The 24,224-nt window shown below is 40.1% G+C and overlaps 1 protein-coding gene across 1 annotated transcript in view; it reads right to left on the bottom strand.

Moving 5' to 3' along the window:
- Positions 1–900: 900 nt before the first annotated feature.
- SVEP1 (sushi, von Willebrand factor type A, EGF and pentraxin domain containing 1) overlaps positions 901–24,224 on the bottom strand; it is a 117,241-nt gene continuing 93,917 nt past the window's right edge. Inside the window, exons 40-50 of the mRNA XM_064735572.1 lie at positions 23,385–23,540; positions 21,516–21,579; positions 20,667–20,840; positions 19,542–19,715; positions 18,946–19,119; positions 17,476–17,652; positions 15,966–16,136; positions 10,951–11,046; positions 7,709–7,804; positions 5,032–5,125; positions 901–3,445 (exon numbers count right to left, since the gene is read on the bottom strand). Coding sequence (XP_064591642.1) covers positions 3,415–3,445; positions 5,032–5,125; positions 7,709–7,804; positions 10,951–11,046; positions 15,966–16,136; positions 17,476–17,652; positions 18,946–19,119; positions 19,542–19,715; positions 20,667–20,840; positions 21,516–21,579; positions 23,385–23,540 — 1,407 coding nt within the window. The 3' untranslated portion in view covers positions 901–3,414. The remainder of the gene's footprint in view (positions 3,446–5,031; positions 5,126–7,708; positions 7,805–10,950; positions 11,047–15,965; positions 16,137–17,475; positions 17,653–18,945; positions 19,120–19,541; positions 19,716–20,666; positions 20,841–21,515; positions 21,580–23,384; positions 23,541–24,224) is intronic.

Genomic DNA, 24,224 nt, shown 5'->3' with positions numbered 1-24,224 from the left:
TGTACTTCCAAGCAGCGAGACATAGGTGTCAGTAGACTCTTTTAAGAGTTTTAGCTTGTTTAATGGTCGCAACAAAGGGAACAGGGGCAGGGAAAGAGCCTGTTCTTACCACACTCTTTAAATAAGGCAGTTCTCAGTGTTTCCAGAGCATGCACAAGATCTAAGCCCATGTGCACAGGCATCCCAGCTGTTCCCACTCAGGATTTTTACCCATATTTCAAGTACTGCAAATTTCTATATTTTCATAAGATACACATTAAATTTCAGGGCTTCATTAACACTATCAGTTACCTCACACCACCTTTTGAGTTGCAGGCTCAGGGGAAGGTTTCAAACATTGACCACATTTTGCACTTCCAAGTCTCCACTTACGCCTATGTATCCAAACATTGTCAGGTTTACAACATTATCTCCAAAAACTTCACATTCTAAATTTTTTACCTGTTATGTAATATATGCTATTTGTTTAGAGGAGTCGTGTTTGAGTTAAAAAAATTTCTTCCTGTTACAGTGATTCTTTACCTCATTTGTCCAGGAATATGGGCATTTCCATAACTTTAAAAATTCCAGTACTGATGCTGAATAAAACAAGTAGTATCTCCTTCAGTAGTGAGAGAAGCAGGTTTTGATCTGCCTCTTCACGCTAGTGGTAAATTTGGCCTTTACAGGTTTGCCCTAGCAGAGCAAAGGATTTGAAAAATGAGGTGCTAACTGCTTTTTTATCTGCAAGTCCAAATCTGGACTAATCCATTACAACCTGTTAAGTTTGCTGGCAATTGTTTTGTCTTTTTGCTTAAGTGGATGTCTATTTTTGTAGTCTTTGCCATCAGATCCTAAAGATTAATAGCTTAATATAATTGTTGTGAGGGTTTACAAAAAGAATACAATGTTGCCTCTATATAGGTACTAAACAGGGTGCAACTTTATTTACAGTGTAAAGTGCATCACATGGAAGTCGTTTAAAACACACAACAAGCAGTGACATAAATGACAATACAGTACTGGGTAGGGTGGGGAAAATATTCCAGCAAGTATCAAAACATCATCAATAGCATTAATATGACAGCCTCTAGTTTCAGCTATTCTGTCCTAACACCATATCTCCTTAAAAAACATGTTGACTGGGTTGATCCCAGGACTCCATGTACAAGTCACTAGTGTGAAGCTGGGGTGCTAAAAGCTATTCTCCAGCCCTGAACTGTCCAGCAATGTCCTGCCAGATCTAAGCACTCTCCTCACCACTGCTGTTCTGCTCTGGACACGACCAGGACAGAGTCAGAGGACACACCAGAGAAGCACACTGGAAAAGGGACAAAAACACGAGAATGACATATAAATAAAGATCTACTTTTCTCACCTATCTACTTTTTCCCTTGAGAAGTCCTGTGTTGCTCAATGCAGCTTTCCTTCATTTGCTGTTAAGGCAGCAAGGAAGCCAAGGAACAAAGTGACTACAAATGGTGGTGACTGTGTGCTGAAATGTGGACATTACTTACTGAACACTAACTTCAGTCAAAGCTGTAAACGTCGATGGCTGTGGAGCTGGGAGACAAAAGATTTTTGCTACGTGCTAGCAGAGTTCATTAGAAAAAGAAGGTTGTGGGAGCTAAAACCACAATTCTTCAGCTGGTTGCAGCTCCCACTGGGAAGGAATCTACATTCACATTAATTTGATCCCCTAATGACTCCTATTTTTTACTATCTGTTTTTCTTTTAATGGGCTGAAAGCTCCTAATGGCTGACAACTTTGCTTGTTTCTTTCTTCTCCATTTCTGGTTTTGGGCTAACAGCCATCAGTTATGTGTCAGTATTTACTAGAGACCTGTTACTGCAACTGTGAGCTTGTTTTGGTGTCCTATCACTTTCCTGTATCAGGGTTCATGCATAAAAGGAAGGTACTTCCATAAAGAGGGGTGGGGCAGTTGTGCAGACTCTTAATCTGGAGGGTAACTAAGCAGGAATAGGAAGCTACAGAAGGTAAAATTTATTTCTCTTTTTCTTTCCCAATGATAACTGCAAATTACACTTTTCTGTTATTATTGGGAAAATGGAGCTTCTGATCAATGACTCTTGTTCTGACTCTAAGATCTTTTCTCATAGATCAGACTTTTTGCTAACTGTTAACAGTTACCAAACATGTGACTTTGAAAGGTGCAATGCATGTGATTTCTGTCTTGTAATTCCACCACTCTACTTAATAATAAATTTTAACATTTCAGTTCATCAGAGCATGACTTAATGGTGGAACTCATGTGTGTTTTCCTCAGACACAGTGGGATCACCAGTCTGAGAATGAGAAATCTGATTATATTTGCTCAGATGTATGCCCTCAGTATTTCTCAGTCAGCTGAGCATTTCTGCCTGTGTGTGTTTAGAGAGGTCTTTTCCAATTTTTTCAGGATTCTGCATAACAAAACCACAACATTTTTGCAAGCAATAGTAAACTTTCACTCATAAACCTAGCTGGTGCCTTCTCTCTCCATCTCAGGGACAGTCAGATATTGGGACCCAATCCTAAGATATCAAAACCATTCACCTATGAAGAGATGTACCTTATTTATCTAGGAAAGGGATGGTGGTTATAGGCAGGTTGTGAATCCCATGGCAAATGGAAGGTGCGAGTTTCAGAGATCCATCTGCTTCCTACTGCTGGATCCTGGATTATTCAGCTTAGAGCTACACCTGAACAGCCTGTAGGTCAGAAAGCTTCAAGGCTCTTGTTGGCTAGACTTAATCCATTCTTCTCTGAACGAGATGGTGTTCCCTCATCGCTTTTACTAAGAAATCTCATGTAAAACTCATGCTGATGCCTCCCATTAAGTAACTCTCCAATGAAGTTAATGTCACATAAACTACACTACAGAATCTTCTTCTTATGCTCACCAGAAACTGTGGTTACAACGCAGATCTTATCACATGCAGTTATAATTTTTATCAGCTGAAGTTCCAAGACAGGCCCGATGCAGAGTTTAGAGGCTCATTCAGCCTTGTGTAACACACTTTACTGTCGAGTTGCTGGACAGTAGTATGCTTTGACAGCTCCTAAGCAGAGTTGCCATATTCTGTTTAACCACAGCTGGCAGTATAGTACAGTTTAATTAGCTTAATTAATGTAAGAAATGGGAGGGACTTCACCTTAAACAAGCACTTCCTCAGTGGATTGTAGGAATTTTTACATTTGTATGTGTATGACACCTGTGTAGCAGCATATATTTGATAATACTTTTATAAATGAAAAATACAGAGGATTTCTTTAAAAATTGAAAGATGTATCACAAAATAAAATACAAAAGAAGGGAGCTGGGATGGGGTGGGGGAAGGGAAACAATGGATTTGATTTACAATGCATTAGAATCCAAGCCTTGGTGCCTAGGCTGAAGAAAGATATCTGAATGCAGAATTGCTGCTCTGATGTTAAAAGGGATAGAATCCAGCCTTCCGCTTCCTGCATCAAAAACAAAGTAAAATCAGTGGTGTGCTGAACATATCAAATGATCAACACTGAGGCGCAAGAGGATGGTGTCTGAAAGTATACCACGGATTAGAATGCCACAGCTCAAAGAGGTGGAGAGAGTGCCATGGGAAATAGAAATATCTGACATTTAATTTAAGTCATGGCTCATCACAGAGTAGTTTGGAACTAGTCTTATTCTGCATGCTGCTAAAAACTTTCGGACCTTTCAGCTTCCCCTTATAAATCCACACCTTGTTAACTGCAGCAGGGAATCTCTGGTATCATGTTATTTGCCTGTATTTTTTTAGAATTCCTAGGTATCATATCCCATCAAGAGCCACAAGTAACTGAGGCCAAAACTTAAGAAAATGTGAAACAGATCTCAGAGCTTGTTTCTTTCTTCACCCATCCAGTTATGTTTGGGAAATGTCCTCTCAAACACATGTCCTCTCTAGAAGGAACAAGCTGCTGGACCCCAATCCTCCAGGGCTAATGACCCACCTTCTGTGCTCTGCTGCACAGAGCTATGGATTTGGACAAAAAAACCCAGCAAAAGAAGCCAAGGATAGTCTGGTTTGGGAATAGCCTGAAACTTTTATCATGAGATAAGCTCCACTATTTTTGGCTATTATGCCTGCTGAATTTGGGCTTTTCTACTTCATGTCCTAAATGGATATACTACCAGACTTCAGATGCATACCTTTCTAAAGCTGAAAGATACTGCTTGTTGGCAATACATTTAAGTTGCTTCACAAAGGCACATATAATCACAGCTGACAACTCAACACTATTTGTTTTGGACAATGTAATTTGTCAGTCAAGCATTCTATAGTTTTAAGATAAACTGTCTATCAGAGGGATAGGAAGAAATGTCTGTCACTCTCTGCCCAGAAAGAACAGAAAAGATTACAATGTCACAGGCTTCATCTGTTCCCTGCAGAAAAATAGTAATATTCATCTGGTTCTTATTTAACTCTCCAGAATAATGACCACTGTGTTCAGCAAGAGGCTGTGTGAGTTGAGGTATACACATTTTTTGCTATCATGGCCCTAGAGCTGCCAGGAGATTTGAACTTGGACTTGCCTCAGAGGCACCTTGTTGTACTCTTTAAATGATTACATCACTCAATGCTGGGTGTAAGATGACTTACATAAGTCATAATAAACATTGCATAACCCCAGTTTTAAACATGGACCTAGCTGAGGTGTATACAGTTCAAAATGAACACTAGTAAAGAGTAAGCCACCAAAATTTCCCAAAGAATATTCTGTATTACATGTCAAAATTCCACCTCCATTTACATAATGAAAAAATCAGTCTAAACATTGTGGGTTTGCCTCTCTGATTATATGTAAAGATAGAATTTTCAGAGTTTGCTACAAGTTTGGCAATCATTTTGCAGAGTACCCTCTAAGGTCTTTACATATTGCCTATGAAACTTGAGGCATCTAAAGGTTACTGATTTACAGAATCTAGAGATGCTCAAAATGTTAAAATTATTTGCTCATTCCTCAGATTTAGAGTTCAGTAGGATGTGATTCAGTCTAGCCCTGGGACAGTGCTCACTGACACTTACCTAGAGCAGTCAGGTCCAGTCCAGGAAGAGGGACAGTAGCACCGGTTTGGTCGTATGCACCTCCCACCATTTAAGCAAGGCAAGTGGCAAACAGCTGCACACAAACACACACAAATTTGCATTAATGAGCACATCCACAACAAGCTGATTTGTTGAGGAATAGTAGCAGGACACTGAAAATCCATCCTGCCTTATTCTGTTAAGAATGGGAAGGGCAGCCTGAGAAGCATATGTCTGCTAAGTGTGATTTGACTCCTTCTACTACTCTTGCTGTCTGATGCATTGTATGAGCTGCCTGAAACAGCCAGTGGGTAATTTCACATTGCCTTAAAAATTCTGTTGTTCTTTGATTCCAATTAAGACAACAAAGGAATGCAAGCAGAAGTAGGAGCAAGAATTAGAAGAATCATGAAATGAACAGGAATAAACTGTAAATTTTTTTTTAAAGGTATGTGACAGCTTAACACTAGCCAGGACAAACAGACACCAGACATGGGAAAAAAGTATAGAAAGAGACAGCAAAAGCAGAGGAAGCTGAAGGTGAGAAAGCCATGCGCAGATCAATAGCAAGCAAGGAGGAAGACTTCACGGAATGGCACCCGTATGGAGATAAGGAAAGGAAGCAGAGAATGACAGTAAGATCCTGAAAGACACTGGATAGCCCTAAGAGGTGAGACTAGTTGCAACAGGGCATTAGAAAAAACACCCTTGTCTGCCTCACAGGTCACACTGAGCCTGGCTGAACATGCTTTTTTGTGACAGTCTAACCCAAGGGTATCACGTAACCAAACACAAAGTTTCAAGTCCTCCTATCAATTTTGAGATTGAAAGGTAAAGGACCACACAGTTTATAGAACCAATTTAGATATACACTTAATGAGGTCCTTCAAACACAAACATTTATATTGCAGGAAATATGTGAATACTTTAAAGCAGATAATGCCATAGTGAGGACAAAGTCTGGGTAATATTTTTGCAAGGAATATGCATTAGGGAGCACTAATTATTATGGAATGACAGGAAATAGAAATGAGTAGTCACAGGAATGCAAAAAACCTACTCCAGTTCCTCTGGGCCAAACAAGAACAAACAATGGCAGGAGGCTATTGTGATAGACCATCTATATACAATTAAGTGCACCAAGTGCATAATGTTGAAAATTACTTCTGATTTTGGAATGAAGCATATGACCAAAACATCTTTAGCTGCCACTGAAGTATTTCTCTATCACAGCAAAATGTCAATATCAGTAGTTGAAACAACAAATGATTAAAAAACTTCATAAGCAGTGTTTATGATGCAGATGCAGTTGTTCACTATAATTTTCCCTTTAGCTACTGAAAAGCAAGTCAAGCCTGTACAGATTTGAATGGCTGGCCAAAAAGCCAAGAAGCCATCTATCCTCCTCAAGCACCTATTATAGATGCAAAGCTTGTGAAATATGAGAGGAAATGATGCATTATGTGTTAGGTAAGAGTCCCTTTAAAATACAATAGTCCAGAGTGAAAATGTTCTCTCTGGTATTTCAATTTTCTGCAGAAGGATTTGGTTTGCAGTGTATTGCACAGCTTATCCCCCAGATTCACCATTCTTATCAGTTAAACAAATACTATGAACATTCATTAACAGAGGCATGAATTCCTTCCCAGCTCACCCCATCAGCTACTTCAAAGTCTTGCAGGAAGGCAAAACTGGGCTTTCATGTTAAGATCCTATTGTAAATCAGTTAAGGTACACCTGGACAATAAAAATACTGAAGAAACTGAAATGCATGCTTAAAAATAGCTAATATTTGTAAGTGTTTAAGATTTAACAATGATTGAAAGATGTTTCAGTAATCAGTCAGTTGCTGAGTTTTATTGTCTTTTCACAGGGAAAAGTCTTTCAAAATCTGGTGTTTGTTCAGTCTTCATATGAAATCCCATATTCTAAACTCAGATTCAAATATTTTCCATAAGTAGAGCTAACCTCATCACACATAAACGGACTGGTTAGGCCACAAACCTGGACACTAGAATCACTTCCCTCCTACCTCTCACTATTTTTGTGTGCTCCATGACTTTCACCTTTGGTTAGGTGCAAGTAAGAGATCTAGTAAAAAGAAGTGCACATTGAATTTGCTCAAAGAACTTAGATGATACCTAATGTAAGGCACCTCTGTACAATGAATCTATTGAATTCAATCACCCTTAAATTGTTGCTTTGGTGTGCTCTCTGTCCTGATTCAGTACCCATGAAATCAGTGGGCATCCACCAAACAAGACAGCTATGTGGTGAAAAACCTCTGTAATACCTGCAGCTTGTTTGTGAATTTAATGGTGACCTGCATTTCCTGAATATGGAAATGAAAATCATGCACCTGGAACTGAGAAAAATAGTTTTATTCTTCTCCTTGGAAACCTTTTCTCCTTTGCACTGCTTTTTGCAGAGAGTACTTTTGTGAATACTGTCTGTCCTTTTTGAGAGCAAGCTTTTCTGGTACTTTTAAAGACTCATCAGGGAGGGACTAGTCTGAAGGTAGTGTACAGCTGGGAACAGCAAATCCTCCAGGAACCTTATTGTAGGCCTGGGTTTTCCTGACAAGCTCAGGAGCTTTATGAGTCCCTAGACAACTGTGCTAGTTATTGCTAGCAGAGTCCCAAAAAGTGATAAAAAAAAGGCAGGTGAGAAGTTTTACCCGTATGGCAGCGTGATCCAGTCCATCCGAGGGGGCAGTCACATTGGTAAGGGGCCACACAGCGACCTCCATTGAGACATGGCAGAATGCATATTGCTAAGGAGAAGAGAACCAGAAAAAATAATTATCTCCCATGAAAGCAAAGAATAGAGTGTGCAAGACATGAGCTTATGTTTAACTAGAAACTCTACTTACCCTTGAACTGTTTGCATGGAGTATTAGCAGAGCTGAGCAGGACCTACCCACCAGGCATGAGCAGCTTATACAACTGACAGACATGACAGACAGATATGACAAAGAGTAGTGGCAAAGAAATGGATAGGCTGGAGCAATTGCTGGAGTCCTTCAGGTGCTTGTAGGCTCTGTGTTCATGGGAAATGAGCCAGGGCTGTTTGTATCTCACATGTAATATCCACAGACATTGGCCACTTCTGTGATGGTGCTAACAACACCAGTTCATACTTTAATCACAAAAAACTGGATTGTTCGTGAATTCTCTGGGCTTGCAGATGTAGCATCCAAAACAAGTTAATCTGTGCCCTGCCCATAGAAAAGCACTTTGTCTAGGCCAGTGAAAATATGCTGAGACAGGTGAAACTATATGCCCCTTGGGAAAAGCAGCTTGGATATAAGGCATTTTGGGTGAAAAAGGCTAGGGCTGGAAACTCTGGGGAAGAAACAAAGCACATACCAATCAGCTGATGACCTCTGGACAGAGCAGCAATCGAGCTACACTGCTCCTTGGAGCAGATCTGCAAAATTCCCATGTGTTCATGCTTTAAGTATCTTCACAAAACTATCATCTCCACTATGCTAAGTGAACAAAGCACTTGAGCGTACCTGCTCTAAGAAGAGCAAAAGTTGAGTTGGGTCTCAAATTTGGACCCTCAAGAGGCATTTCCAGTAGAGTTTAATACTGGGATGGTGGATGGGGGCTGCATAAGACTGAGGTAGGGGTTCCTCTTCTGCTGCACAGCAGAGATCAAGCTGAGCAGGTACAGTCAGCTTGGATAAAAAAATAATTGTGAACTTCCATGAACCTCACAGGACTAACCTGTATCACCAGGAAATAATTTTCTAAATCATTAAACTTGTAGTACCATGCAAGTTCTTTAGAATGGTCAGGACTCTCTCAAAAACATGAATCCTATCTTTTTTGTGAAAGGTACTGTGAACTACAGGGTGACTAAATTCTCTCAGTGTGCTTATTGTGGCTTGATACTGACAAGTCAGTGCTCAGTGCTAGTGCTCAAAAATTCCTTGGGCTTCCAGAACAGGCCCTCAACTTCAAAGACTAAACCTGTTTTTCTGTTCACTGCTGCACCTTATTTGACAAGCAATGCAAAATTAGTGTTGTACTGACCAATTGTGAGAATTCTTTCCCCTTTTCTAACTATCTATACTAAAGTAAAACAAAACAAACCAAAACATAAAAACCAAACCAAAACAAACCCCTAGTGCCTGTACCTTCATGAAGTGTGACCTGCCTGGTCAGTTGCCAGTCTGAATTGGATGATGACTGAAATGGCTGGGATCATAAATGAAATGTCTAGTTCTGGAGAATGCTTCAAGTGTCATTACTGATGAAACTAATAAATTCAATTGTGGGATACCAAACAAAATTTTTTCAGACACAGGGCGAAAGCCTCTCACGCTGACTGTGAGACTTACAGGACTCAGTTGCACAAATGACTGTGGTGATACTGCCAGGCACAGAGACAGAAAAAGAGGAGATGTGTGAATACACTACATAGCTGGAGTTTCCATAAATGCAAAAAGATAAAACTTGCTGAACCTCTTGTTTTCCTTCTGTATCTACTACTAATTTCTGCCATGTGAAACTGATACTGTCACAGAGAAGACTTGAAAGCTGTAGAGATTCAGAGGACCATTTTAACACTTGAACCATATTCTTTTCCAAAAAGTAGATGAGAATGTGCACAATTTTTGTAGGTTTCCATGTATATTCAGAGTCAGAGGCAGTGACTCAGATTTGGGGACAGTGACAACACCCCTGCTGTAGATCTTGGACATGCTAAAACCTTACATCAGGGCCATACTTGTCGCAGACATTTTTTCATAAAATCCTCTCTTTTGGGATTTGTCCTTTCTGGGAAGTTGGGGCCCCAGAAGAAAAATATAAACAATAATTATCTGCTGATGTGGAATGTAACAGGAGCATCTGTGATTGGTCTTCTGTGAGTGTTTGGATTTGCTGACCACTCACGGGAGAGTTTGTCCTTGCTTTCTGCTGGACACAGAACTTTGTTATTCATTCTTTGCTATTCTATTCTTAGCTTAGCAAGCCTCTGCAACTCATCTCTCTATTTCTTGTAGTATAATTATAATCTATTATATATCATATATCAATAAATCCAGCCTTCTGATCATGAACTAAGATTCTCGTCCATGTCTCTCACCCTGAACACCCTCTCAGGTCGCTGTAATACATACTGAATACTAAATACTAAATAAAGGGCACCTCCTTTTCTCTCCACATAGGCTATGCCTTACTATATGTACAGTAATAAGGGTCCTCATGCAGCAGCTATGCCAGGCTGAAAGGGTTAAATCTCCCAAATTCCTTGTGCTAAGACCACCATGAAGAGAAACATGGATCAAACTGGCATCCCAATGTCACCCAGGGAATCTGATTTGAGAGTTAGATTTAGCTCTTTTCAGTGACAACAGATCCAGTTCTCTAATAATTTGGAAATTCATGACAGGAAAAACCAGTCTAGAACTTGTGAGGGACAAGTACACAGGTCAGGAGGGACAGCCTGGAAAATGTGACACATTACATTATTTGAACATGAACTGATGAGGTTCATAACCACAGACTGATAAAAATGGAAGCTGAGAAACTAATGTAGCCACCAGCAGAACACTCACATCTCTTCTGTTCTAATCACTGTTCATTTCCCAAAACTATCAGGTATTGCTATTAGAAACAGACTTTGGAGAACTGAAACAAGGTGTTCTTCAACCACAGTGAAAGAGTACTGAGAAACAAAATCACATCAATTTAAAAAGTGTTTATTTTGCTTTGAAGATGTAAGGGAACAGTTATTTTTCTAGAAACAAGCCAAGTACTTACCTTTCTGTTCCCTTACATTTGTCAAGCAGAATATATTAATGATTTTTATGGTTTTATCTCTTATGCCTCTTCTGGTTCACTGCAGTAAATTCATCTGTCTTATCAACAAAACCCTTAGGATTACAGTTAGGGATGGCATACATACGCTCTTCGCAGAGACGGCCCATCCAGCCATCGGGACAGGAGCAGGCATTGGGTCGCTCACAGACGCCGCCGTTCTGGCACGGGAAGCGGCAGACAGCTGGAAACACCATGATTTCATTACAAACTCTGGACACTGAATTAGAAGCCTAGTAACTCAGTAGTAACTTGCACAGACCTTTGCAGAGTAAAGCTTAGAGCAGAACAAACAAATGCAGTGAAGTTCAGAAACATTGCCTGGTTTTGATTTCAAGGGCTACATCATCTTCTGGCTCTATGTGTTTGATTAGGTACTGTAAGCAAGAGTGTGGAATCATTAAGATAATCAAAAGACTGTCCACAGAAAGAATGAAAATGTAGACATATTTATAGTTGAATAAGTTATTTGGATACTGTTTCAAGGCTGACACTATTCTTTATATGATTTTCCCACTAACTTTTGTAATACAAAATTAAAATACCCAAATAATACACCATAAAAACCTATTACCCTCCTCACCCCTTCACCCAGGCCTTCTACATTGACTCTGGAATAGAATCAAGCTTTCTTCTAATCTTGGTATGAAACACCAAGATAATGCCATCTGGCATACACTGTCTAAAGTAAGATTAACTGTGTGATAGAACAGGCAATTTTTACTGCACTATCATCCACCATAATGAGAAGTGACCAAAAAGGGTGCAGCAGTGGCACAGTAAGTGTTCACCTCTGGAACTCAAAGTATGACTAAAAACCTCGCCAAGCATTCACACTGACTGGGGCTCCTCGGCTTCCGTTCCTATTAATATGCATCTGATCATGAAAGTGAAGAATTTGGAGTGGAGTCTGTCATGCTGGGCCAATGTGGTGCCTGGGCTGGACAGACTTTGGACTTCTTTGTCACTTCGATGACACTGTACCATCTCTTGTCATGCACATCCAGGGAAACCAGGTCTACTTTAGAAAACCAGGTGAAAGCTATGCACAAACATGTTATACTTAATGATCATTGGAAGAAGCATGATCTTTCTCATGTCGGTGTACACACCATATGGAGAAAATAAAAAATTGCAGCTTCAAGACAATATGACAGAACATATAAGTAATAAAATTGACAGTAATCTCAGGAAACTCAATTTGAACTCCTAATTGCATCTGAACTGCTATTGTTAGTTAGTTATTAGGTGAGCAAAATATGCACTTAAGCTTTGAGTGTTTGTTAGCATTCAATACAAACAGTGGATTGGCACACTGAAACACTGTTCAGACCTGAAATCCTCATTGGAAAGAATGCAAATCTTTCCCTCAGAGAGACAAACTTGAGTCACTCCTGTAGCTAAGCCATGCCAAAATGCAAGATACAGCTTGGAGTCTGTTGAAATGAGGCCAAGGCTCTGCCATGTTATTTTTCAGTCTCAAGAGCCTTCCCATCAAGTGTCAGCTGATAATGAGAATGGGAAGAGATCTCTAAAAGATTAACATAATTTACAATATTTTAACAGTGATTTTGAAAATTTTTATTGTAAAAATATCTGTTACTACATAGACAGCTTGTCTCTGGGTGTTGACTAAAGCAGAATAGTGTGCCAAACAGGTTTCTTTTCTGCAATGGAAGAACCATTTAAAGCTTTGTGTGATCTACACCACTTAAACAATATTCCATGAATGTATAATGGGATGTGAGGTACAATATTCATGTATAAATGATATCCTACATTAAATTCAAAGCCCACAAAATAAGGTCTCTGAAATATTCTTCCTCTCTGTTAATGTAGAAGATGCAGCTATTTCATGAGTTACAAAAATTGCTCTGGATGGCAACTCCTTGCTACTCAGTAATCAGATGTCAGGTAGAGATAGGCTTTTCCTGGGTTTCTGCCCAGGTCCTGGTTGTGAAACTGAATGAGAATGTATCATCCCTAGATGTGCAGTTGTTATACACCAATTTAGGCAAGCAAAGACTACTTGTCTGAATCTGTGAGGATTACTCTTATCAACGGATAAGACTAGAAAATGGACTGGAAGTTAAGCTGAGATCTCTTATTTATTTTTTTTTGTCTATTGTAAAAACCACGAATGCAGTCCTGATGTGCTGGGGAGAGAATAGAAAGTATCAAATGTGACTTTAGTTTATGGTAGCAAATCTCACATCCATGGTATAAATCTTTTGACATCCCCTTGTAAATTTATTGACACAGGACACAAAAGCATTACTCTGCTGCAAGCCAAATGTGTCAGAAGGGGAATAATAAATTCTGTTATCTGTTTTCAGCTTTGCAAAATGCTTCCTTGTGGTTGCAAGTGAACAATTTCCCCAGGCCCCAGCTTTCCTCTCATAATGTTCTTATTTGCTGATGGGGTACAAACTTTCTTGTTGACAGCTCCACATGGACCACTCAGAATCAACAAGATGTGAAGAGGGCAAACAGACAAGAGTTTTAGAGCGGTTCAGAAAGTCAGGTAAGGAGTCAGGTAAGCTGTGCGCATCTGAGCAGCCTAATGAGTCCTGCAGATAATTACTATCAGCAGATCCAAGCTAATACTTCTCACCCCTGAAACTCAGATCAGAATCTGGCCAGCAACCTCTAACCAGTGGTGATTCAGGCAAGTGTGGCTGTGGTGAGAGCTCTTCCAAAGAAGTCTGCTTTTTAATTATAATATTTACATTAATAAACCTGTTCAGCTGGGTCAGAACTTTTCAAGCAGGCTTAGAACATATTAATAATCAACTCACACAGCCATAAACAAGAAATGCAGCATGAGTCATTACAAAGAGTGCTTTCATGTAGTTTCTGATGTAGACCACAAAGGCTTGGGTCCTGTAGGACTTTTGTTAGGAAAATCACTCACATGAATCATAAAGCAGTTTTGAAAGATCACTTTGACATATGTCATGAAAATGCAGGACAGTCCTCTCAGAAACATCTTTAGCTCTTATAAAGTCCCCTTTTAGAAAAGAGGAGGGAAATTGTTATTCCCCTCTCTTAATACATAGGTTATTCTGCTTTGTTTTCCACCTTCATCATGTCTCCACCTCTTCACTGCATTTTTTGAAATAATTTTTCCTTAATACTTATTCCTCTGAACAGTCCCAATAGATATTGCAGTGTTGCAAACAGAATGTTTGACAGTGCTTTGCAGATCAGCCCTTCTTGGTCCCTGGTGACCCTTCTTAGCAGACAATTGCATCCCTTGGCATAAAAGGAGTTCTTTGTAACTAATAAATATTAAATAAGAATAAAAAGTAAAGCTGGTGATATTAAAAGGACAATTGAAAAATCCAAAGTGTTACAACTGGAACAGATATTATCCAAATAATTTTGCTATTGAATTCTAGCTTAGGTAAAGTAGCTATTATGCAGAGATCCCTTGAATTCTGTAGCTATTACAGTTTAGAAATACAAACTTTTTAGAAACAGCCTTGTGCTTTGGGAGCGCAAATTTCCAAAAGCACTTTTGTTCACATCATGATAACTGAAGTAACTCAGTTGTTTTTCCTTCAAATCTTCTCTACTTGGCTGCGTGATGGGTAGTTGTTCATGCCAGTGGCAAGCCATGGTCACAAATCCAAGACAAACCTGTTTCTCAGGAAAAGCTGCTCTACTCCTGAAATATTCAGGAGTAGCAAACCCTCTTCTTTGGTTCTGGTTCTTCTCAAAATGCTCTACTGATCCATGATTTTTAGTCAAGACATTGTAACTATCACATACAGGAATTTAGGGGAGCGCCTGCTTTCATAGAGTAGGGTAACTCAACTTATTTAGCTATTAATATTCATAATATTTTACTGTCAGAATTCATGCAAAAAAACTGATGAGGGGTCCATGATTTGTGAAGCTTAGCACAGTATAGAATTCTCTATCTCCAAATGGCTTCTAACCTAAACAGAAACTCTCTGAGGAAGGAAGAAATGTTGCTTGTATTTTGATATGGGGAGCTGAGACTTGCAGGAGAGGCTGACCTGACAGTTCTGATAATGACTCCAATGCTCCCAGGTGAGTGTCCTTGAACTTTTCTTCTTCTGTGTGAAGAGGAATGGGGCTGCTCGTGACTGGCCACTTCTGTGTTGTAAGGTTTTCTGTTTTCTCAATAAAATACCTAAAGCTCAATTTGTCATGGTGGCTGTTCCACAGTCTGAAATAAGTCTTCAGGGTGCAGCTAACTCCCTGCTCCACAGCTGCCCAGCAGCAGAGAGCAAGCCACGCTTCTGACTTGGAAAAGGCAGATGACAAGATCTCTTCCACCAAAGCCCTGTGACTCTGAACTCTTTTGCTGTGACTCATCCATGGCTTTAAGTTAGTATTTGAATATGCTTATATATGCTTTTTATTGTTGAGCTTATTTTCTCTTCAATTCTCTTCAATTCTTTGTTTCCCCCATTTTCTGTTCAAAACTTTTTATTTATTTGAGTCTTCTAAATGGAAGAGTTAGCTCTTGGCTTTAAAAAAGTGAATATTTTAGCTCAACAGACCAAGAAATAACAAATACCTGCTGATCTGCCAAGTGTAGAAAGCCTGGTATATTGTTAAATCTATGAATTTTCTAGAGGGCTCAGTGTGTATTATTTAGTGAGCTATATCAATCTACCTCTTATTGCAAATTGAATTTCAGGAGCTGCCACACTTTAAACATAGTGAGGGACTAAGAACCCATTTGTTCTATTTTGGTTTCTGCAGTGTTCAGTTTTTGACTGTGAAAAACTGACTGGCAGTGCTTATCTGAAACAGTTCAGCTTGTCAGGAAGATAACTAGTTCTGTCATCACTTCTTGCAAAAGATGTCAGGAGAAAAGATACTAGGTGTGGGATACAACACTGTAGCAAAAGAAACCCTAAGACTAGCTAGGACTAAAGAAAAAATTATGGAAGCCTACCTCTTTAAACTGGAAATAAAGCAATAACATGGAATTAAATGCCCTGAGTGGAAATATGACTGCACTAAAACTAGCAAAAATTTCACTTTTATTTTTATTGCACCTAGGATGACACTTCTGTGTTTATGGCAAGTTAAGCTATCATTCTGTCAGTAAAAAAAACTTACCTTTGCAGGCAGGTGGTGTTGTCCATGTTCCATTTTCCAAGCAAATACTCCGCAGGGGCCCCTCCAGCATGTACCCACTGTAGCACGAATAGGTGATCATGTCTCCATACTGATAGAAGCTACCACGAATCAGAGCATTCTCTACATGAGCTGGGGGACCGCAAGATATCTCTAAACAAAAGAAACCATCCAGATGTTGGTGAGCTGCAGAGCCTACATGACACAGATTTTAACCCTGGAGACAATGCTGTTGGGGGCGGAGGTGTCACAGACACCTTCCAGATGGTCAATCAGCAATGGAGTCCAAGGATCCAGACAAACTTAAGTGGGCTCATGAGAATCCCATGATGTTCCACAAGGCCAAGTGCAAAGTGCTGCACTCAGGTCAGGGCAATACCAAATGTGAGTACAGACTGGGAGAAGAAGTCACTGAGAGCAACTCTGAGAAGGGCTTGGGGGTTCTTCATGGTGAGAGGCTGAACATGAACCAACAGCTGCATTTTTGGACAGAGCCCTGAAAGCCACTGGTATCCTGGGCTGCATCAAAAGAAGTGAGACCAGCAGGGTGAGAGAGGGGATTATCTCACTCTATTCTGCCCTTATGAGACCCATCTGGAGTGCTGTATCCATCTCTGGGGTCCTCAGGACAAGAAAGAATGGGTCCAGAGAAGGGCGGAGGGATGCAGCATCTCTCCTAACCAGACAGGTAAAAAGAGCTGGGATTATTCAGCATGGATCCAGGAGAAGGCTTCAGGGAGACCTCATTGCAGCTTTCCTGTTCCTTAAAGGGTCTTATTAAGAGGAGGTAGTATTTATATGGGAAGATAGAGACAGAACAAGAGGCAATGGTTTTAAACTGAAAGAAGTTTAAAACATTTAGTTTAGATATTAGAAAGAAATTCTTTACCCAGACAGTGATGAAGTGCCGGAACAGGTTGCCCAAGGAAGCTGTGGATACCCTATACCTGTAAGTGTTCAAGGCCAGGCTAGATGGGACCCTGAGCAGCCTGATTTAATGAATGGCATCCCTACCCATAGCAGAGGGGTTGGAACTAGATGATCTTCAACGTCCTTTCCAACCCAACCCATTCAGTGATCCCATGAGTCTAAACAGTATCGCTTACAAGAAGTCAAAAGGCTTTCCAACATGCTTGCTAAAGGATACTGCCTGCTGTGAGTATCAACAAATAAAATAAAAGGCAGCACATCTTTCTGCAGCTCTTGTCTCATCATCCATAACCTCATAGAAATCATTCTTAGGGTATTTACGGTATCCAGCAACCAACCCAGCTCCAGGGCTTGCAAAAGGTAAATGAAGAATACATATAGAGAAGGGCGTAGTAAATAGTAGGATGAATACTGTTGAAACACCAACCCACACAGATGTATTCTGAGTCCTTCTAAAAGGAATACCTCTGTTAAAAAGAAAGAAAACATAGCTCTTCTCTAGAGCTTCTTAGAGCCCTGTGGAAAGTACCAATCTCTGTGGAACAGCGTGTCTTGTACTTACTTTCACACTTAGCTGTGGCTGGAGTCCAGGTCTCATCAGCATTGCAGGTGATCACAGACTGCCCCTTCAGCTGGTAGCCTTCCCTGCACCTGATGGATACATTCTGGCCCACATGAAAATCTACCTCTGACAGAAGGGCATTCTCTGGGATTATGAAAGGCACAGGACAAGGGTTTGCTGTTAAAAGTAAGGGTGTGAGGGAAAAGAAGGGAAGAAAAAGAGACGGAAGGAAGAGAGACCAGTTTAGAATAGTTTCTGCAAATTTCAAACCCAAAACACATGAGAAGAAATGGATGCTGAATGGATGTGAATCCAATTTGTAATTTGATTTGAAATGATGAGATGTGGGTCATAAAATAGTAATTAAAAAATTTCTAATTCACTGCTGCCTCATGGCTTGCTACCATGTTCTGCTGATGCCATACTAAGGACACACTAAGGATTTAAGTGAGAAATATCCTACTTGTTGCTGTGAAACCATTCTCTCTTGTCCTTCCTGTTTACCATAATCTTCCTATAAAAGAGAACCAGACCTATCCTAATTCATGTTCGGAGGGGCTGGATCAATAAAGAGCAGCAAAAATTCAGATGTTTGATTAGAGACTTACTGTGTCATTCATTGGGGTTTAGAATCTCTCTAATTTTATTTACTGCTGGCTGCAAGCTTGCTGGGCTATTTTTGCATGGTCTATTGGTGATCTCATCACCAGAGTGGAAAATATTGGCTCCATAAAGAGCAGAGATTTATGTCAGTGTCTTGATACTAATATGAATAAGTACTTTGCAATACAAAAATTAAATGTCTAAATTAACCATCCTAAGACTACACTAGGTCTTAAAATTAGTTACAGACACATACAGTAACAAGAAAGGCTATTGTGGGTGTGTGGGTGCAGTGAACATGTACAAAACACACTATTTCACAGAATTGCAGAAGAATTTATACAGCCATTAAGTCCAACCTTCTTCTCCAAACATGGCCAGCTAGGTTAGAAGTTGCTCTGGAACCTGATCAGAAATTTGAGTTAAATTTGGGTAACTGTGGATGGAGATCTCATGTCCTCTCTGGGTTTCTTCTCCTCTACTTGACTCTGTTGATGGCAAAAAGTTTCTTTAAAAACTTCACTGGAGCTTTGCTTTATTGCAACTAGTGTCCATTGCATTTCCCTCTACCACTGTTGAACTCCGAGAAGAATCTAGCGCATTTTCCTTTGCACCCTGTCAACATGTCAGTTGCGGATGACAATGAAGTCTCCCTTTCCCTTCTCCTCCAAATGATTCTCTTACCTGCTTCTACTATATATCAAGTGCTTTATGTCATCTTTCCAACTATAGGGACCTATTCAGAAGGCAGCTTGTTCTCTTACTGTCACAAAAATACACTCAGTTAAATTAATGCTTTAACTTGTATCAGTAACTGCCCCTATTGTTTCTCTGCAAAAACTTTTCCATTACAAAGCAAACACACACGTTTACAGAGAGGCAAGGGATTACTCCATCTTCCATCTCTTGTGCACTCTGCTGCTGGTTCTCCTTCCAAGCTGTATCCCCTCTCACAGAGATATGTTACTGTACTGCCAACTGTATTGTTTTCATAAATTGCTTTCCCATTCAGCAAGGAAACTGGAATTTTGCATCTGGTCTCTGCAAAGGAAGGGGTCTTATTAATTCAGCTTGATATTAGTCCTGGACTTCAAACATTTCCTGAATTAATAACACATTATGTTAAAAGTCAATATAGACTTATAAATCATGAAGAACATTGATTCAGTAACCCTGGGAAGGAAATGTAGCCAGCCTAGGACAGAAGCTTCTTCTGGTGATGAAGAAAAGCCCCAACAAAATGGGGAAGTGAGGACACATTTATGACTTCAGACTGGGGCCAGTAGGGCAGAAAGATGGAAATCATTCTTTCTTGCCACTGATAGGTTCTCCAGAAACCCCATATTACAGAATCATTTTTCAAAAGCAACTCAGTCTCTGGATTATATGATATCCATGCATAAGGGAGGAGCTATTGCTTATCCCATATTGAAATGTTCCAGGACATGAAACCAAACAGTTACCTTCACACAACGGCAAGGGCTTACTCCAGCTCCCATTGGCAAGGCATGTGATATTCTGGGGCCCAACAAGATGGTATCCAGAGCTGCACACATAGGTTACATTACTTCTGTATGTGCTTCCAGTAGAAATGGCCTCTGCTTTTTCAATGGAAGGATGAAGCCCACAAGTAATTTCTAAGAGAGAAGAAAACTTTTGGGTTTTATACACAATGAAGACTATTCCTTCTATGAGTCACACACCATCTGATAGCTCTGTTCTCCTGAATAAACAGAAGGAACAGCAGGAAAGAAGCTGTGAACTGTTACAAGGAGAAGAGTTATAAAATTCCTTTCCCACCCTTTCTCCTGGGGTTCACACTGCAGACACCTGAAAGTGCATCTAACTGTATTTGGTGGTGTTATAAGATATGAGGTGCGCTCAAACCAACAGAGGATCCAGAATATTTCTTCTGTGCATGCCTGAGGCTGCATTTTCAGTCCCTTTTGTGCTCCTACAGTGGAAGATGACCTCAAAATGTGCTCCAGAACAATGGCAGTACTTAAGAAGAATCTTGACCCCTGTCGCACACTGTGGAGATCAAGTAAACTCATCAAAGGTGAGAGAGAAGAATGCAAGGCATAGGACTATGACACCAGCAAGAAAAGAGGGAAAATTATTTATTGGCAAAGACTATAAATATTTGCATTTTATTTATAAGCTGTATGAAATAAGTCATAAATCCTTCTTCCTAAGCTCCTTCAATTAGTTATTTTCTTGATAGAGAGCCAAGACTTGATCCTAGGGAGCACAGCTGTGGCCAAGACATACTCAGTGGCCAAGATATACTTGCTTTGGCATGGCAGGGGTGAACATGTCTAAGGCTCTGCACATCATAATTCAAGGCAAGTCAGATATAGTAGGCCACATTCCTACCCTACTGACTTCAGCATGACCCTCTCTATGTTTATACCATTTCAATGTGCCAAAAGGAGATTGCTTCTGATCAGAGAAGTACTGCTGGCTTTTCCTCTTGCTGCTCCTCTTACAGCCCTTTGCTGGAGGGAAAGACAGGGAGGAAGCCAGACAAAACACTCTCCTCCTGCCCTAGCTTTCCTGGACATCACATTGCTCTGCATGCTACTTACGTATGCATGTTGGGGCAGAAGGGCTCCACTTTCTGTCAACGTGGCAAATCCTTCTGCTTGGCCCCTGTAGCTCAAAGCCAGGGTCACAGCTGTAAAAAACTTCACTGCCAAACAGGAACTCCTCTCCCTGAACCGATCCATTTTCTATCATATCTGGGGGTCCACATGATATTCCTGTAATGTAAGCAATACTTTCCAATCAAACAAAATGCGTATGGCTTGTTCTGTTCATAGCTCCTCCACAGGTTTTACTCTGAGAAACAGGAAAGAACACAGCAGTTACCTGGTCATTGCCAGGAATTTGTCCCTGAGTAGCAGAGCAGAATCATACTTGGTGCTTCCACTTCATGCTAAAAGTAAAAAATCTATTGCGACTGTGCTGGCAGGAAGCCTCAGGAAACTGCTGCCTCCTTCAGCCAACAGCTGAAGTCCATGTAAACATTTGTGTAGAAACTCCTATTTCAGCACTGCAATCAATGACATCTCAGATAAGTGAAGTGTCTTTGAGAATGACATCCACAGAGTTACATTGGAGGATGCTAAATATGTGTAATTCCTGGCAACTAATGTGCTCAGAGGTCCTCAGTAACCGCAGAGCCCATGACCTCAAGTGTCAGACTGGAAGCTCTCTGCAGAGGAGCAAGGCAGAAAGGTGTAGAGATTTTCTTCACACTGCTACCTGCACACACCAGCAACTCTGCCCTTCCAGGTTGTTACCAGCAGTACTTACCAAAAAAATTTAGGTAAATGCAGACAGTATGGGTTATAAAGCAAAATGAGCATTAGTGATTTCTGTTGTGTGATATCACCCTTGACCAACATTAAGAGATAGATTCAGGTAGAACATACTTCTGCACACTGGCACACTGCCACTCCAAAGCTTGTCTTCTTGGCAAGTCCGTTCTGCATCACCCTGTGAAACAAGAGAAAATGTTCAAAGAACAACTTTGCTTTAATAAACTCTTTTCTCCCCTCATCTTTAGTATCCAGCAAAGTGAGGAAGCTTTTTCTCCATGTGCCACCCATCCAAAGAGAAAATGAAGTGCTACAGCCCAAGGCTACTCTTAGAGTTTATGGCACAACTTTCTGCAAAATGATGGGTGTCTTTTATAAATCAAAAGTTTGTGGGGCCAGTTAGTTCTCTTGTCCTTCTATCTCTGGAGAATCCTCTTTTTTTTTTTCAGTTTTATCATTCTTGCTCATAGGAATATGTTGTGATGACAATTTTTCTCCTTTCAGGACTTACTTATAGGAAATTCAACTAGGAATTTTTTCAACAACTATACAAGCTGGAGTTTGATAAACATGATGCGCTGATTTAACCACATCCTGAACACTCATTCTTTATATTTGCTATAAATGACATTATTTCTTTCTTACATACAAGTTTTATGGACAGTTCAATAGCCCAGGATTTAATTCTCCAGAGACATGGAGGACAATATTTAATTATGTCCCTTGCTGTAATGTACTTTTATTACAAAGCAGACCTATCGATAAAGAGTAGATGTTTGACATGTTGCTGTATGGCATCACACCCAATGGACTTTGCTTCCCAAAGGAAGAAAGGAGGACTCCTACAGTGGGGACACAGTTTGACACTAGGTGGCGAAACTGGACTACGAAGCTTGGAAGAGCTTATTACTGTAAAACAACACTGGTTTACTGCTTACTAGAATTATTTGAAACTGCAACTCTACCTTTTTGTCTAAATACTAACACCTTCAACTCCAGTGCATATTTGCACTATTTGACAACATAATGAAAATTAAAGTCTTTGTTACCTAGGCATTCTCCAAACTCTAATTTTAACTTGACTGAGTGAATTAACTTCTGACTGGGTGATTTTACATGCATGAAGTTCTTAATTAGTTACTGATGTTACAACAGGACAAAGGAAGTGCAATCCTGCACTCTGCTTGACCTGCACAAAACCGGCATTAAGAGCCAGCCTCTGTCCTGGAGACATCTCACCACCTCATGTCTCACTCATCACCTGGGAACAGTGGAGATCATGCTGTGCCTCAGCAACCTACTGTCATTTCTGAATTCACTGCAGCTTTTGAAAACACCACTGAGCCAGCTCTGAACTTGCTAGCCTGAATCCTGATACTGGGAAAGCAATGCTGTTTCAGAGCTCAGGTGGGGATAAAAGCTGTAATGAAAACAATGGACAGGAAAGAACTTTGATTCCTCCTCCATCAGGGAATAAAGCTGTCATTGAACAAAATGGAATATCTTTGATCTATCACTTTAATACCATCTGGCAATGTCATAGAACTGAGGGCAGTGGAGTTTATGAGGAACTTTAAGTCTGGAAGGCACAACTCTTGTCACACAGACAATGATTGGGACACTACAAATCAGAAAAAAAAAACTTAGTCTAACTCTGGCTAAGGAAGAACATGAGAAATTAACTCTTCTGCGACTTATGATCACAAGCATATGTAATGCTGCATTTGCAGAGGACTTCAGTTAAGAAAACTCAAATACTGCAAGATACCTGCTGGACACATACCTCTGAACAGGATATTTGCTTCAACTATACCCTTAAACCATTCAAAGACTGTCCCAAACATAGCATGAACTGTCTACAGACAATAAAAAAACCAGCAGACACCCAGCTTCCATAGTGTCAAAATGAATGAGGCAGTCCATAGCAATCACTCAGGAACAGAAAATGAGAACTTAGAGTGTTGGGGATTTGAGCTTGCTTACTTGTAATTCATAGCCAGAGTCACATTTATAAAGAGACACATCTTTGAAATTGTATTTAGTGCCAACCACAAATCCATGCTCTGGAGACTCTGGAGTTCCACAAGACACAGGACTGCAGATGTCATCAGAAAATGGTGGCACCCAAACACCATTTTCCTGAAAAATAAATGTAATTAGAAATGTAACAGCACTGCTTTATATGTGCAATCATATCTAATTGAAAAAGAAAAATCTTGGTAGGAGCATCCAGTTGCTGTGGGCGTACAGATATAACATTATCTGTTCAGACCTTTATAAAACTTGGTAATTTAAGTAACATTTTCAAGACGTTAACATAGACTAGTGTTATCTTTGGCAGGAACCCTTAGCTTGAGATTTAAAAGGCAGATGGAACAAAAAAAAAAGGGGGAAAAAAGCTTGGAAAAGAAAGTTCACTGGGGCAAGGTCACCTAACCACTCAGGGAACAACACATCAGAAGAATGAAAACTTACATCTGCCTGATTTCATGTTTTGTATTTCTCTCCTGGTTGAATGTCTAACACCATGACTAAGTGCTTCAGCAGCCTTCTCTGACTTACTAAGGGAAGTCTGATACCTGAAGAAACACTTGTCAAAGACAACTACTCCTACAGATATTTGAAACAGCAAAATGAGGGGAAAACATTTAATAAGAAAGACTTACTCTGCAAACCCACACATGGTCAGCTTTTCTCATACAAGTGTACCTAGTGACTTTAAAAGTCTATTTACAAACTCAAGATGAGGCTGTCCACAGCTAATGTGACAGGAGGTTACCAGTGGAACTGATTAAGATCTTTGTTCTTTAACAAGAATTCAAG

This window comes from Zonotrichia leucophrys, chromosome Z, assembly GCF_028769735.1.
Source record: "Zonotrichia leucophrys gambelii isolate GWCS_2022_RI chromosome Z, RI_Zleu_2.0, whole genome shotgun sequence".
In the NCBI taxonomy this organism is placed as follows: domain Eukaryota; kingdom Metazoa; phylum Chordata; class Aves; order Passeriformes; family Passerellidae; genus Zonotrichia; species Zonotrichia leucophrys.
The sequence above is the reverse complement of the archived record's forward strand: the minus strand, read 5'-3'. Positions and strand labels throughout refer to the sequence as shown.